Source organism: Microcaecilia unicolor, chromosome 5 (genome assembly GCF_901765095.1).
Source record: "Microcaecilia unicolor chromosome 5, aMicUni1.1, whole genome shotgun sequence".
In the NCBI taxonomy this organism is placed as follows: Eukaryota; Metazoa; Chordata; class Amphibia; order Gymnophiona; family Siphonopidae; genus Microcaecilia; species Microcaecilia unicolor.
Window position 1 is genome coordinate 30,012,699 of NC_044035.1, and position 16,867 is coordinate 30,029,565.

The 16,867-nt window shown below is 43.4% G+C and overlaps 1 protein-coding gene across 1 annotated transcript in view; it reads right to left on the minus strand.

The window, feature by feature from the left end:
• SORCS3 (sortilin related VPS10 domain containing receptor 3) overlaps positions 1-16,867 on the minus strand; it is an 831,591-nt gene that overhangs the window by 383,504 nt on the left and 431,220 nt on the right. The window contains exon 6 of the mRNA XM_030204719.1: positions 16,454-16,518. Coding sequence (XP_030060579.1) covers positions 16,454-16,518 — 65 coding nt within the window. The remainder of the gene's footprint in view (positions 1-16,453; positions 16,519-16,867) is intronic.

Genomic DNA, 16,867 nt, shown 5'->3' on the forward strand with positions numbered 1-16,867 from the left:
AATCTATTTTACTATTTTGGGATCCTGCCAGGTACTTGTGACATCCATTGGCCAATGTTGGAAATAGGATACAGGGCTTAATGGACCTACGGTCTGACCCAGAAAGACAGTGCTTACCTACTTAATGTACTCATGTATGTAGCAGGACATTTCAACCACAGTATGAAGGGTAGGCAGCAGGTATGGAAGAAGCACGAAGCTGTGGAGCTCCCCCAAGCCATCATATTCAGGATGTGGGCAGCAAGTAAAATTTCACCGATTTCATAATGCATAGGTTAGTAGAATACCAAACACCACTTCACGAGTTATGACAGGATGGTGACAATGGTTGGAGTCACTTACATGCGGCATCACAGTTGGTTCCAAATGATGCAGATGGTTCACATCCTGAAGCCCTTCAAAAATTCCAGAAAAGCCATGGGCCTAATATTAAGAGCTATTTATTTATTTATGAAAATTTGGTATATCGCCATTTGGGCTCCATACGGCGGTGAACAAAAAGGTCATATCACAGAACATAAAAGGCAGCAGTCACAATAGATCAGCCGACCAGGAGGGGAAAATAGTAGCCCAACAATAATTAACCAGAGCACAAGCAATGGAAGAGAAAAGAAGTTACTGTGAGAGGGTTCTGGGACATTAGATCCAGAAGCAAACATTCATCAGTGAATATTATTGGGAAAAGCCAAGTCTTCAACAAAGCCTTAAATGTTTGTAGGGTGGGAGTACAGAAGAAAAGTTAATAATATATAAAAATATGTTTAAGTGATTTATTGTTGAAAAAGTGCAATTGAAATCATAACACTTATATTAAAAGACCAGTGATGAATATGGTGCTTAAACCTTGATGAGGTTGACCTATGCTTACCAAGTGGCACTACTGAGGTCCTTCAAGAAAAATACACATTAGTTCTGTTTGATCATTTCCAGCACTGTTGTTGTATGAAGTGATGCTTTAAACAAGGAGTCATCTGCAGGAATTGAATTGTGGGCACAACATAATTTTACTTGCAAATTCCTAATAAGTACATAAGTAATGCCACACTGGGAAAAGACCAAGGGTCCATCGAGCCCAGCATCCTGTCCACGACAGCGGCCAATCCAGGCCAAGGGCACCTGGCAAGCTTCCCAAACGTACAAACATTCTATACATGTTATTCCTGGAATTATGGATTTTTCCCAAGTCCATTTAGTAGTGGTTTATGAACTTGTCTTTTAGGAAACCGTCTAACCCCTTTTTAAACTCTGCCAAGCTAACCACCTTCACCACGTTCTCCGACAATGAATTCCAGAGTTTAATTATGCGTTGAGTGAAGAAACATTTTCTCTGATTTATTTTAAATTTACTACACTGTAGTTTCATCGCATGCCCCCTAGTCCTAGTATTTTTGGAAAGCGTGAACAGACGCTTCACATCCACCTGTTCCACTCCACTCATTATTTTATATACCTCTTTCATGTCTCCCCTCAGCCGTCTCTTCTCCAAGCTGAAAAGCCCTAGCCTCCTTAGTCTTTCTTCATAGGGAAGTCGCCCCATCCCAGCTATCATTTTAGTCGCCCTTCACTGCACTTTTTCCAATTCTAATATATCTATATATATACTATATATACTATACCTACTATGGGCATAATCGAACAGAAACGCCTATCTCCATGGGCGTTTATCTCCGAGAACGGGTCCGTGAAGGGGCGGACCCAACCGTATTTTCGAAAAAATTAGACGTCCATGTTTTATTCGCCAAGTTGTGAGCTGGGCGTTTTTGCTTTTCAGCGATAATGGAGAATGAAATCGCCCAGCTCAAAAACGAATAAATCCAAGGCATTTGTTCGTGGGAGGGGCCAGGAGTCGTAGTGCACTGGTCCCCCTCACATGCCAGGACACCAACCAGGCACCCTAGGGGGCACTTTTACAAAAACAAAACAAAAGGTAAAAGAGCTCCCAGGTGCATAGCACCCTTCCCTTGTGTGTAGAGCCCCCCAAATCCCCCTCAAAACCCACTGACCACAAGTCTACACGATTACTATAGCCCTAAGGGGTGAAGGGGGGCACCTACATGTGGGTACAGTGGGTTTGGGGGGGGGGGTTGGACGACTAAGCATTAAGCAGCACAATTGTAACAGGTAGGGGGGGGATGGGCCTGGGTCCACCTGCCTGAAGTCCACTGCACCCCCTAACAACTGCTCCAGGGACCTGCATACTGCTGCCAGGGAGGTGGGTATGACATTTGAGGGTGAAAATAAAAAGTTGTGAAACATCATTTTTTGTGGTGGGAGGGAGTTTATGACCACTGGGGGAGTCAGGGGAGGTCATCCCCGATTCCCTCCAGTGGTCATCTGGTCATTTAGGGCACTTTTTGGGGCCTTATTCGTGGAAAAACAGGGTCCAGGAAAAGTGCCCTAAATTCTAGCTAAAACGCATACTTTTGTCCCATTATCTGTCAAATGCGCCCATCTCTGTTCGGCAGATAACCACGCCCCAGTTCCGCCTTCGCCACACCTCTGACACGCCCCCATCAACTTTGTCCGCATCCTCGACGGAGTGCAGTTGAAAACGTCCAAAATCGGCTTTCGATTATACCGCTTTATTTGTTTTTGTGAGATAAACGTCCATCTCCCGATTTAGGTCGGAACTTGGGCGTTTTTCTCGTTCGATTATAAGCTGGTATATCTACTATATATATAAACCTATATCTAAAGATACAATGGACAAACAAATGTGTGTCCTCCATTTTTCTGCTTTAGCTCCTAAGGTGCCGAATATACTATACCATCACTGGCATGTTTTGAAATTACATCCAGTTTTTCAGGTTGGTTCCTGTATAGCCTTTTCTAAGGACCCCCTTTTACTAAGCCACGTAGGCACCTGCGTGTGCCAAAATGGACTTACTGCCCGACTACCACGTGGCTCTTGCGGTAATTTCATTTTTGTCACGCGTCTGAAAAATATTTGTTATTTTCTGGTGCACGTAGCAGATGCACACCAGTGACATCTGATGCACGTTGGTCTTAACCGCCCAAATTCCTTCCCGCTAGGTCTATGGCTGGCGGTAAGGTCTGAGACCCAAAATGGACGTGTGGCAATTTTGATTTTGCCGCATGTACATTTTCGGGGGGGGGGGGGGGAAGAGGCCTTTACAGGTGCGCTGAAAAATGATTCTGCTCGCGCCCAAAATCTGCGCCTACACTACTGCAGGCCATTTTTCAGCACGCCTTTGTAAAAGGAACCCCTAAATGAGCCAATATTAAGAATAATGTATTAAAGACATACAGGCATACCAGTAATATGGAACAAGTGAAAGATCATTCACCATGTGAACAATGTAGCACAAGTCAAGCTGGATACACCCACATATGGGTAAACGATATCCTTTAAAGACCACTACTACATGCAACTCGTCTTATGTTCAGTATGTGATTGAGTGTCGCTGTCATAAAATCTATGTGGGGCACACAACTCACAAAATGAGGGTACGTTTGGTAGAACAGTATAGTAGAATATCTACACAATCACTGCTCCTATGGTACAATATTTCATTGAGAAGGAGCACAAATTTGAACAGATCCAATGGTGTATCATTGAGCAAGTTCCTGAATTTTCCATGGGAGGTAACAGAATGCAGAGGCTGGCAGAACATGAGCAGTGTTGGATTTTTTTTTTATCTCAAAGCCCTGAGTCGATGGGGCCTAAATGATATGATTGAGTGGAACATGATTGATTGAATTTTTTTGTTACATCAGTATTGTGTTGACCATTTTTTTTATTGGTTATTTTGACTGCATGTGAAATAAGTTGTCGACTGTGGTACATCATCCAAATGCATCAATTACATCAAGGAGGAGTCTGTTATGGCGTTTTTCAACAGTTAAAAATGTATTTAAGTTGGGTCTCCATGAGTGTGGATAAGGTTGCTTTTGTTCTAAATACACTGGTCAGCTAATATCAAAGACGTTTTATTCTGCATGAATGGCTCCTGATAAAGGCATCGAAATGGGGCACCTCGTTGAGCTGCAGAAATACTTTCATGGACAATTATATATATATATGGAACATTTAAATGAACTTTTGGCAGTATCAATGTTTTTTGCATAGCACCTTTTGGGACCCTAATTTGTTCAGTTGCTAACATCACAATTTATTTTGGTGATTTAAAAGAAAATTGGTATACAAATTTGGTATAATTGGTTCTCCTTATAGGACTTCAGGGATGTGTGAACAAAGGTCACAGATACGGCAAGAGTAACCTGTTGACTCCATTTGCAAGTATTGAGCAAGGATCAGGGCTTTTTTGAGGGGGTACTTGGGGGTACTCAGTACCGGCACCTTTTCCATTGTCTGTTAAAATTGATCCATGGACCCAAAGTTTTAATGAAAGAGCTCAGGCTCTACACACCAATTCTGCCTTGTCATAGATTTTGTGACTGGTTGCAGGGGACCTGGCTATTGTGGGGTGGGTCGCTCACTGATCACCCCACCCCTGAAGGGTAGCCTGGTATTTGAGTACCGACACATTTTTTGGTAGAATAAACGCACTGGCAAGGATATAACCTATGTTGTGACACACTGAGAGGTCCTATCTCCAAAATTAAATGTAGTGAGCCTAATTTTATAATATAGGGAGAGGTATTTTTTTTTCTTTTGGATACTGTTGTTCTCTCCTTCAGAGTGTCTGTTCTGTGGATGTCATCATAAATTCGAAGCAGAGTATGTCATGGATGTCACTACTACATGTAAACTCTTAACAGGGATGGACTGTCTTGTGCAATGGCATGGGAAATTTCAGCAACCTATCGCATGTTGTGGCAGGTTGTTAAATGAGTCGAAACACAATTTGTGGGGACTATTTTGTTTGCCAGTATTAATGCAAACTGGTTTAAAAGAGTGCATGCTATTTACAAAGAATGTGCACTCTTTTAGAAAGAGAAGGTACCTTTGAGCTCAAGCTCCCTCCAAAATTGCAGCACCTGTTCAATGGCTGGCAGAGATGCTGAAGCTCCACTGGCCAAAGAGATTTGTTGCTAAAACTACTACTACTACTACTATTTAGCATTTATATAGCGCTACAAAGTGTACGCAGCGCTGCACAAACATAGAAGAAAGACAGTCCCTGCTCAAAGAGCTTACAATCTAATAGACAAAAAATAATAAAGCAAGCAAATCAATTAATGTGTAGAGGAAAGAGGAGAGGAGGGGAGGTAGAATCGAGAGGTTACAAGTGGTTACAAGTCAAAAGCAATGTTAAAGAGATGGGCTTTCAATCTAGATTTAAAGATGGTCAAGGATGGGGCAAGACATAGGGGCTCAGGAAGTTTATTCCAGGCGTAGGGTGCAGCGAGACAGAAGGCGCGAAGTCTGGAGTTGGCAGTAGTGGAGAAGGGAACAGATAAGAAGGATTTATCCATAGATCAGAGCACATGGGAAGGGGAGTAGGGAAGGATGAGTGTGGAGAGATACTGGAAGTGAATGGCTTGCTTAACTCCCCAAGCATGTTTGGTTCATGCAAGAACATAAGTACATAAGCACTGCCACGCTGGGAAAAGACCAAAGGTCCATTAAGCCCAGCGCTCTGTCTCCGACAGTGGCCAATCCAGGCCCCAGAACTGTGCATGTGTGGAGAGTTCCAACATTAGCAGCTGGAAGCAATCCCCCCCCCCCCCCCCCCCTAAAAAAAGAATATACTGCTGGTTACACTCCTGGTATGCACTCTTTCCTTGATAGTGAGCCCATTTAAATCATTGTGTATGTACAAACCCTCTTTGCAAATAGTGCATAGTTTTATCTATAGAAATAGGTGCTCTGTAACCCAAGTAACACCCTTGATCCCACTCCCTTCTCCCTGGTGAAGACATACTTTATTAATAAGACAAATAGGAAGTGGGCTGGGCTAGTGGCTCAGACATCATGCTGTGCATGGCCACGCAAAGGGAAACGGTTTGGATTCCCAGCTCACAGCTTCTGTTCTCCAGTTCAGCAGGGCCTAAAACGGCTGTGGAAGTAATGATCACACATTAAGGGGAGGGGTTGGGGCTACAGTGATTCACAATCACTGTACAATAGAGACACCTAATGGCTTGATATTGAGTCCATGCTTTTTGGGTTCTAGAAGGAACCCTGGTGTATGATTCTGGTCAATGATTGTTGCTGCAGTGATTGCACTAAAGTAAGTTGAGAAGTGATATAAAATAGGGGGAAATGCCCAGATAGTTTTCCCTGGCCAGTCCCTGCCCTGATTCCAATTAGTTGGAAGTTCAAAGGAGCAGGAGGAAGCTACCAAGTCAAATGTGTCAGATGGGAAGGAGTTGAAAGTGGGGGGTTCTGGTTTCTGGGAGGGGTTGCCCTGAGAAGTAGACCAGTCTTCATGAGTGGGACCATAGGGACTTCCATGGGGGGTGGAGGATGAGAAAAAATTGAGGGTGCTTTGGGGGCCACAAGCCCCATCCTGACTAGTTGAGGAGGGGTTAGGGGGGGTCATGGGTATTTTTGGGAAGAAACAATTGTGAAATTCAAGGCAGATTATTGCTATACGGATTAATGCGGTTAAATGAAGTACATTATCAGCAAAATCATTTTTAAAGTACCTCTCCATATTGGATAGGTTGAATAATAGCATCTAATATCACGTGTTTACATAACAAAAGAGCACAGCTATGTAATTGCTTAAACTATTTGCATTAGCAAATCCAGAGTAAAATGAACAGATGCAAATGAATCGTGTTGATAAAGGGTTGCAAATGCAATCAGGTCCAGTGTTCAAGGTTATCAAAATAAGCAAACATGCATGCAAACATCTCTAAAGATTTTGTTGTTGTTGTTGTAAATATCATGATAAACAGCCTGCTTTACGCTCCCAATGACCAACATTACCTACCCACTGTAAGGATTTAGGCTCATCAAGTGCTGCATTCTGGCTGCCTCTCATCTTGAGTGTTTGGGGAAGCAAGAAGCATAACTGTTATTGTGTAACAGACAAATCTTTAAGCAGATTATCCTAATTATGCCAGCAACCTCAGACCAGAAAAAATAATATCCTTGTAGAATTCCACTTTGGAAAATTCAGGGCAAGGGCTTTGAAGCAGGAGTCAATCAGAGTACTACTACTACTACTTAACATTTCTAGAGCGCTACTAGGGTTACGCAGCGCTGTACAAAATAAACCAAGAAGGACGGTCCCTGCTCAAAGGAGCTTACAATCTAAAGAACGAAATGTCAAGTTGGGGCAGTGTAGATTTCCTGGGTAGAGGTGTAGAGGTTAGGTGCCGAAGGCGACACTGAAGAGGTGGGCTTTAAGCAGAGATTTGAAGATGGGCAGGGAGGGGGCCTGGCGTATGGGCTCGGGGAGTTTGTTCCACGCGTGGGGTGAGGCGAGGCAGAAAGGGCGGAGCCTGGAGTTGGCGGTGGTGGAGAAGGGTACTGAGAGGAGGGATTTGTCTTGAGAGCGGAGGTTACGGGTAGGAACGTAAGGGGAGATGAGGGTTGAGAGGTAAGGAGGGGCTGCAGATCGAGTACATTTGTAGGTTAGTAGCAGAAGCTTGAATTGAATGCGGTACCTCTTCGGAAGCCAATGAAGTGACTTGAGGAGAGGGGTGATATGAGTGTATCAGTTCAGGCGGAAGATAAGACGTGCAGCAGCGTTCTGAACGGACTGGAGGGGGGATAGGTGGCTAAGTGGGAGACCAGTGAGGAGTAGGTTGCAGTAGTCAAGGCGAGAGGTAACGAGAGAGTGGATGAGAGTTTGGGTGGTGTGCTCAGAGAGGAAAGGGTGGATTTTGCTAATGTTATAGAGGAAGAAGCGACAGGTCTTGGCTATCTGCTGGATATGCACAGAGAAGGAGAGGGAGGAGTCGAAGATGACACCGAGGTTTCGGGCAGATGAGACGGGGACGATGAGGGTGTTATCAACCGAAATAGAGAGTGGAGGTAGAGGAGAAGTGGGTTTGGGTGGGAAGACAAGAAGTTCGGTCTTGGCCATGTTCAGTTTCAGGTGGCGGTTGGACATCCAGGCAGCAATGTCCGATAAGCAGGCCGATACTTTGGCCTGGGTTTCCGCAGTGATGTCAGGTGTGGAGAGATAAAGCTGGGTGTCGTCAGCATAAAGTAAGGGGTTCTTTTACAAAGCTGCAATAAGCACTAACACGTGCTTACAGCAGTAGTGTACCAAGTACTGGGTGGTGGGGGCGGTCCGCCCCTGATGTAGTCAGCAAGGGGGTACAAGAGCAGTTGCGTGGCTGTTGTCTCTGACGTTACTTCCCGTTCTGGGGTAGGGGACCAGCAGAGATGACAGCCGCATGATTGCTCCATGCACCCCCATACTAGGAGGAAGGGTGGTGGGGGTGATGTAATTCTGGGAGGTGATGCATCTGGGGGGTGATATGCCAGGGGGGGGGCGCAGCAGCGACCTGCCCCGGATACCAACCAAGTTAGATACACCACTGGCTTACAGCAGCAATTACCACAGGACACGCTCAGGCGTCTCGCAGTAATTTAGGGATCAGTGTGTGCTTCCCACTTGCAAAAAAATATATATTGTATTTTTAGTGCGGGGAAGGGTCTGGGGCAGAGAGTAGGTGTATTCTGCGCTAATTGGTTAATGCAGCTACATTTCTGTGTGCTGATTAGCGTATGAGCCTCTATCGTCTACAAAATAGGTGGTGATAAAGGCTCACGGGGTAATGGGAAAATTAGCATAGGGCCATTAATTCAAAAAACATAAAAAGCAGCCATTTTACCCATGCAGTAAATCTGGCCTTAACACACGGGAATGACTCACATTAGGATGTGCTAAGGCAACTTTTTACTGCAGTTTGGTAAAAGGTCCCTTAACAGAGTAGTTTTATAACAGGCCACCTAGGTTGGACATCTAAGTGGATGCCTATTTTGAGGCTATTTGGCATACGTATCTCATAGGGTAATGTTATAAAAAGCCTTTTAAGTGCATAAAATAGAGTTTAAGCATGAAAAATCCTTTATAAAATTACTCCCTAAGGAATCCTTTTGCTAAGGATGTTAGAATGTTATTGAATGGACAAGGGAATAATACAGTATTTCTAGGATGGGCGGGACAAAATGCTTGTTCTTTTGGTCGCTGTCGGTGATAGGGTGCTGGGTTCGATGGACCCTTGGTCTGTCCCAGCATGGCGATGCTTATGTACTTATGTACTTATGTAAGGTGTGCTAACAGATTTAGTGTGTCCTAACAAATTAGTGAAAGGGCAGACAGTCTGCAAACTCCAAGACGGAAAAATCAACAAAGCAGATCGTTATAAAAAATGTAATTTATTAAAAGATATTAAAAATTATATACAGTACAGCCCGACACAGGCCGTGTTTCGCCCAGCAGGGCTGCTTCAGGGGCTACAAAACAGATAAAATGACTGACACAATGCAGATATGACAAAAAATAGTAATTATTATACTCACACTACATATATATGTATTTGTATATTGCATATCAAATACCTAAAGTAAATGTAACATGAAATAAATGTAACACAAATATCCCACACATATAATAAATGATTATAAATATAAAATACTGATGTACGTTTGCATTAAATAAATATAACACAAATTTATCTCACACATATAATAAACTAAAAAGGTGTAATTAATTTATCATAAATAAGAAACCATTCCACAATTATGTCACACATATATAATAAATAATTAAAAATAATTAAAAAGATAATGAAAAGAAATAAAAAATATATACATATATATAGAGAGAGAACTGCTGTTTGTATCAGCTATAAATGGTCATGAATAAGGAGCTATATTTAGGTAATCAAACATAATAATATGTCCAAATTCTAATTTTAAGCAAAACAAGACACCCACCTACACAATGATCCTCTACTGTCAAAATATGGTAGTTAGCCGTATACAAAAAACATATCACATTACACATCACAAAGCTTGCAATAGAGCCATGCTTTTACTAAGCCACAATAGTGTTATTAGCTCACGGTAGAAATCAGCTGGCGGTAAACGCTGAGGTGCCCATAGGAATATAATGGACGTCTTGGCATTTACCACTAGCTGATTTCTACCATGAGCTAAACATGTTACCACGGCTTAGTAAAAGACCCCTTTAGTGCATGGCTTCTTATGCAACATGAACGCACAGTTTTTATGTCCCTGCTGCCTTTAAACATGCTGTGGTCACACCTCTCCTTAGGAAGCCTTCACTTGACCCTACTTGTCCCTCTAATTACCGACCCATCTCCCTCCTTCCTTTTCTCTCCAAATTACTTGAGCGTGCTGTTCACCGCCGCTGCCTTGATTTTCTCTCCTCACATGCTATTCTTGACCCATTACAATCTGGTTTTCGCCCTCTCCACTCAACCGAAACTGCGCTTACTAAAGTCTCCAATGACCTATTACTGGCTAAATCCAGAGGTCAATATTCCATCCTCATTCTTCTTGATCTTTCCGCTGCTTTTGACACTGTCGATCACAGCATACTTCTCGATACCCTGTCCTCACTTGGATTCCAGGGCTCTGTCCTTTCCTGGTTCTCTTCCTACCTCTCCCTCCGCACCTTTAGTGTTCACTCTGGTGGATCCTCTTCTACTTCTATCCCTCTGCCTGTCGGCGTACCTCAGGGTTCTGTTCTTGGTCTCCTCCTCTTTTCTATCTACACTTCTTCCCTTGGTTCATTAATCTCATCCCATGGCTTTTCCTACCATCTCTATGCTGATGACTCCCAAATCTACCTTTCTACCCCTGATATCTCACCTTGCATCCAAACCAAAGTTTCAGCGTGCTTGTCTGACATTGCTGCCTGGATGTCTCAACGCCACCTGAAATTAAATATGACCAAAACCGAGCTTCTCATTTCCCCCCCCAAACCCACCTCCCCGCTCCCCCCGTTTTCTATTTCTGTTGATGGCTCTCTCATTCTCCCTGTCTCCTCAGCTCGAAACCTTGGGGTCATCTTTGACTCTTCTCTCTCCTTCTCTGCTCATATCCAGCAGACCGCCAAGACCTGTCGTTTCTTTCTTTACAACATCCGTAAAATCCGCCCCTTTCTGTCCGAGCACTCTACCAAAACCCTCATCCACACCCTTGTCACCTCTTGTTTAGACTACTGCAATCTGCTTCTTGCTGGCCTCCCACTTAGTCACCTCTCCCCTCTCCAGTCGGTTCAAAACTCTGCTGCCCGTCTCATCTTCCGCCAGGGTCGCTTTACTCATACTACCCCTCTCCTCAAGACCCTTCACTGGCTCCCTATCCGTTTTCGCATCCTGTTCAAACTTCTTCTACTAACCTATAAATGTACTCACTCTGCTGCTCCCCAGTATCTCTCCACACTTGTCCTTCCCTACATCCCTTCCCGTGCACTCCGCTCCATGGATAAATCCTTCTTATCTGTTCCCTTCTCCACTACTGCCAACTCCAGACTTCGCGCCTTCTGTCTCGCTGCACCCTACGCCTGGAATAAACTTCCTGAGCCCCTAGGTCTTGCCCCATCCTTGGCCACCTTTAAATCTAGTCTGAAAGCCCACCACTTTAACATTGCTTTTGACTCGTAACCACTTGTAACCACTCGCCTCCACCTACCCTCCTCTCTTCCTTCCCGTTCACATTAATTGATTTGATTTGCTTACTTTATTTATTTTTTGTCTATTAGATTGTAAGCTCTTTGAGCAGGGACTGTCTTTCTTCTATGTTTGTGCAGCGCTGTGTATGCCCTGTAGCGCTATAGAAATGCTAAATAGTAGTAGTAGTAGTAGTAGTTATGCTTAAATTCAGTAAGCAAATAGCGTGCATTTTCAGAAAAAGAAAACAGCACACAATGCAGCTGTACTATGCAGTTGTTTGCTGCACTGAAGAGCAAAATATGTATGAGTTGTGGTTGGCTCACACACTAACAAGAGACATTAAAAAAAACATGGCCTCATTCAAGGTTGTCTCCACCCATCCCATAACATCCCCCAATCTCCCACCCAGACTCCAGAAAAGACCCCCTTCCTTGATACCTTGACCTCCCCACTTCCCATAGATTTTCACTCGACCTATCCCCTCAACATCATCAAAAATATCCATAGTGGTCAAATGGACCCCACATCCCCCATGCTCTGATCCCAGAGATGACTCACTAATCATCCCCCAACTCACATACATACTGCCAAAAACCTCCCCAGATAGTGCGGTAGACCCCAACTCCATGTAACTCCTTTGGGCCCCACCCCATGTTCCTGTTGAAGGATGTAGAAGTGATGCCCAATCCTTCTTGCTTGTGTGCTGCCGTCTTCCAAAATGGTTACGCCTGACACCATACATTGCATCCTGGGATGTATCACATGGGGGTCAGCCTGCAAAATAAAGGAATTCCCCCCTTAGTTGGTAGGCTAGGTGGAGTTAATCCAATAAGGAAAACATTCCTTTATTTTGCAGGTTGACCCTATGTGGTGTGTCCCAGAATGTACTACATGGGGGTCGGGTGCTGCCATTTAGGAAGATGGAGGTATGGACCTGAAGCGGAGCCAGGTTGACGGCGCAGGGGGAGCGAGAGCGGACTTCCGCCGGTGCCAGAGCACATTTTCAATGCAACACATTGAAAAAAAATAGGCGCCAGTGCCGGCAGAACTCCGTTTGGGGGAGCGGCCGCTCCCCTGGCGCCCCCCCTGGCTACGCCACTGGTATGGACACAGGACCGAATGGGCATTGCTCTTGTCTCCTGTTAAAGCTATCCAGGTGATGCAAGGGGGAGGGGACAAGGTCCACTAGACTACACAGAATTTTTTTGGGGGGTGTCAAGGGATCTGGGGGATAGGGGGACCACCAGACTATCGGGGAATTTTTGAGGATTTCGGGGGGGTATCTGGGGATCAAATATCAGAGGGTCATTTCTAGTATAGAGGATCAGAGTGGGTTGTCTTTGGCATTGAGAGTAGGGGTCTGGGGGATTGCAGTATTAAAATATAATACTTCTATGCTTCCTCAAACCTGGCATTCAAATGTTCTCATTGTGCTCGCCATAAAGTCTTCTGCAGCAGTTCTTTGCATTGGGGCAGCATTGCTAATAGCCTCATTATCATTAATTTTCATGTGATGTGCGCTGGTATGTCACTCAAGGTTCTGCACAGGGTTAGCTTATGTATGAAACCCTTTTCTGTATCATGCACCTAGAAAATTGTGTGCAGACCGCGCTAACTGCATGCTTCCATTTGTGCTATCTTTCTGCATTCACCCCCTATAGAGATAAATGTACTATAATATTATCTTCGTTGGATGTAAGGCCCAAATCATGAAGAGACTTCAGACTGCCCAGAACATGGCAGCTAGACTTATTTATGGGAAGCCTAGATTCGAAAGTGCAACACCCCTCCGTATGAAACTTCATTGGCTACCTATTAGAGAATGAGGCCATCACTCTAATACACAAGATCATCCATGGAGTATCACCAAGTTACATGGTCAATCTATTAGATCTTCCATCCAGAAACAGGTCACCATCTTCACAGACATACCTTAACCTGCACCTTCCCAATTGCAAAGGACTAAAGTATAAAACATATCATGCATCTAACTTCCCCTACCTAGGATCCCAACTCTGGAATGCTCTACCCAGATACATTCGATCAACTAGTGAATGCCTTCCCTTTAGGAAACTATTGAAAACCCATCTATTCAAACAGATTTACCCAATTGACTTGACCTACCATAAGCAAACATAAGCAACCCATCCATTTACCAGTTCATCTAATCATTAACAACAATGGCTCAGAAATTACCTCCTACCAACCTTTTTACCCTCCATGCTCTTCCCCTACCTCTTCTTCATCGCTCCACTTCCTTACCTATCCCTATCCTTTCTCTCATATCTCTTTTATCCCATTTACCCTTGTTCATTTGTCCTACCACATACCTCCTTTGTTGATTCAGATACTACAGATTGTATTCTCTTGTTACTATGTAAGCCGCATTGAGCCTGCAATGAGCGGGATACAAATGTAATAAATAAATAAATGTGGGAAGGAAAAAACTTTTCATTCATTTTTTCATCTCTAGGTACCTATAGAAAAATGAATTGAAACTGTGGTCCTACATTTAGGATATCAAGTTTTAAATCCTAAACTTAATGATGTGCAACTAAAAACTTAGGGGCCCTTTTACTAAGCTGGGCTAAAAAGTGATATGTGCTACCCCCAGTGTGCTGAGGCCACTTTTCAGGGGCCCTTTCTGCATCAAAAAGTGGCCTGCGCTGGTGTAGGTGCCTGTTTTGGACATGTGCAAGTCAATATTTCAGCACGCCTGAAAATGGACGTATAGCAAAATTAAAACCAGTGCACATCCATTTTTGGGCTGAGACCTTACCGTCACCCATTGACTTAGCGGTAAGGTCTCATGCGCTAACCGGGCGGTAATCGGACATCATGCGTGAACTGCCAATTACGGCCGGGTAAGCGCCACACAGTTGAAAATAAAAAATATTTTCTACCACGTGCTTTGGACGCGTGTGAAAAATGGAATTACCGCACGGGGCACGTGGTAGCCGGGCGATAGTTCCAATTTGGCCCCCAAGTGCAGCAGTAAAATGGCTGATTTCTATTAATTCACAAAAAATTAGCAAATCTGTTTAGAGCAATAAATTAAGAAACTGAGTGATTGTCTTTACAACTATACTTCATGGGAACATTTTGAAGCTTCTTGGATATCATTCAAGATTCGAGATGCCTTACGGATGTGAACTATTTGACTTTTGATTGAAGTTAAGTACTTCATTTTTTGAAGTTCAGACTATCCTGAATGGTGTTCCCGCGATATAGTTTCCTTTTGTCTTGATTATTATTTTTCTGATAATACATATTCAAGATATTACTTGTGCATACTGTATAGGTATTTATTATTATACCACCCTCCATTTTTTACTGCAGATTGACACAGTGATTACATTCTGCAGCTTTTTTCGGAGGTGGCGGTTGGCATATGATGTAAGCCCCTATAGGTGTGTCCACTGAGTTGGTACCTTAGGCTTGTGAGGCCTTTATTTAATATCTTCTAAGATATAAAGGTGATGCATGTGGGAAAAAAGAACCCGAATTATAGCTACGTCATGCAAGGTTCCACGTTAGGAGTTACGGACCAAGAAAGGGATCTGGGTGTCGTCGTCGATAACACACTGAAACCTTCTGCTCAGTGTGCTGCTGCGGCTAAGAAAGCGAATAGAATGTTGGGTATTATTAGGAAAGGTATGGAAAACAGGTGTGAGGATGTTATAATGCCGTTGTATCGCTCCATGGTGCAACCGCACCTTGAGTATTGTGTTCAATTCTGGTCGCCGCATCTCAAGAAAGATATAGTAGAATTGGAAAAGGTGCAGCGAAGGGTGACTAAAATGATAGCAGGGATGGGACGACTTCCCTATGAACAAAGACTAAGGAGGCTAGGGCTATACAGCTTGGAGAAGAGACGGCTGAGGGGAGACATGATAGAGGTATATAAAATAATGAGTGGAGTGGAACAGGTGGATGTGAAGCGTCTGTTCACGCTTTCCAAAAATACTAGGACTAGGGGGCATGCGATGAAACTACAGTATAGTAAATTTAAAACAAATCGGAGAAAATTTTTCTTCACCCAACATGTAATTAAACTCTGGAATTCGTTGCCGGAGAACGTGGTGAAGGCGGTTAGCTTAGCAGAGTTTAAAAAGGGGTTGGACGGATTCCTAAAGGACAAGTCCATAAACCGCTACTAAACGGACTTGGAAAAATCCAAAATTCCAGGAATAACATGTATAGAATGTTTGTACGTTTGGGAAGCTTGCCAGGTGCCCTTGGCCTGGATTGGCCGCTGTCGTGGACAGGATGCTGGGCTCGATGGACCCTTGGTCTTTTCCCAGTATGACATTACTTATGTACTTATGTACATATGCACCAGTGATATTTTTTGTTATTTAGAGCATTTATTTACAAGTTTCTTGATTTCTTTTATTCCCATTAATGGCCCTGAATTACTTTTCCCCTTAGGGAGTGTCCATTAGCAAGAGATTACTTACTAACACCTATTTTCTAGGTGGTAAGTTCTCACGTGCTAACATTCACTTATTGGTTAGCACGCGGTGATGTAGCTGTGTTAAGCTATTAGTGAAGTACATGCCTACTCTCCGCCCCAGCGCTAAAAAATAAAATCTATTTTTTAGCGGGTAGGAATCATGCGCCAATCCCAAAACTAACATGGGATGCCTGAGCGCACTTTGCGGTACTGTTTTTTAACCTGCAGTAAGCACGAATTAATGCTTATCACAGCTCAGCAAAAGGACCCCTTAGAGACCCAAATTTGGCTGAAACTAGGTGCCTAACATTGAGATACTCAGCTTTTGAATACAGCATATGATTTCTGTGCTCTCAGTGAAGTCTATTACCTCTCGCCATCCTCGCCAATTAAATTCATAATTTCAAAACAAGTCCTGCATCAGGATCATTATATTATTGGTGAGCAGGAAATACTCACGTCCGTCAGTAGTTCTGGCCTCCATGTGCACGAGGTCAGATTCTTTGTCTAAACCTGTCACCGACCTAGAAGCAAGAAAAAGAGAGAAGATAACTGAGATAAAATTATGAGACAGTAAAAAAAAAAAATCTTTAGGAGAAAATACAAGATCATGTACCATTCTGCCTGGCTGTCAGGAGTTTAAATGGGCTATCTTTAGGAATAAATGTTCAGTGTTTTGGAAAAAACTGTGAATACAGTTTTATCTACTGAGTATTACTATCAACTGTTTAAAGATTTTTCAAGTAGAGGAGTGTGGTAGCCGTGTTAGTCCGCTCTTAAGGTTATCAATAGAAATCAAACAAAATAAAACATGGAAAAGAAAATAAGATGATACCTTTTTTATTGGACATAACTTAATACATTTCTTGATTA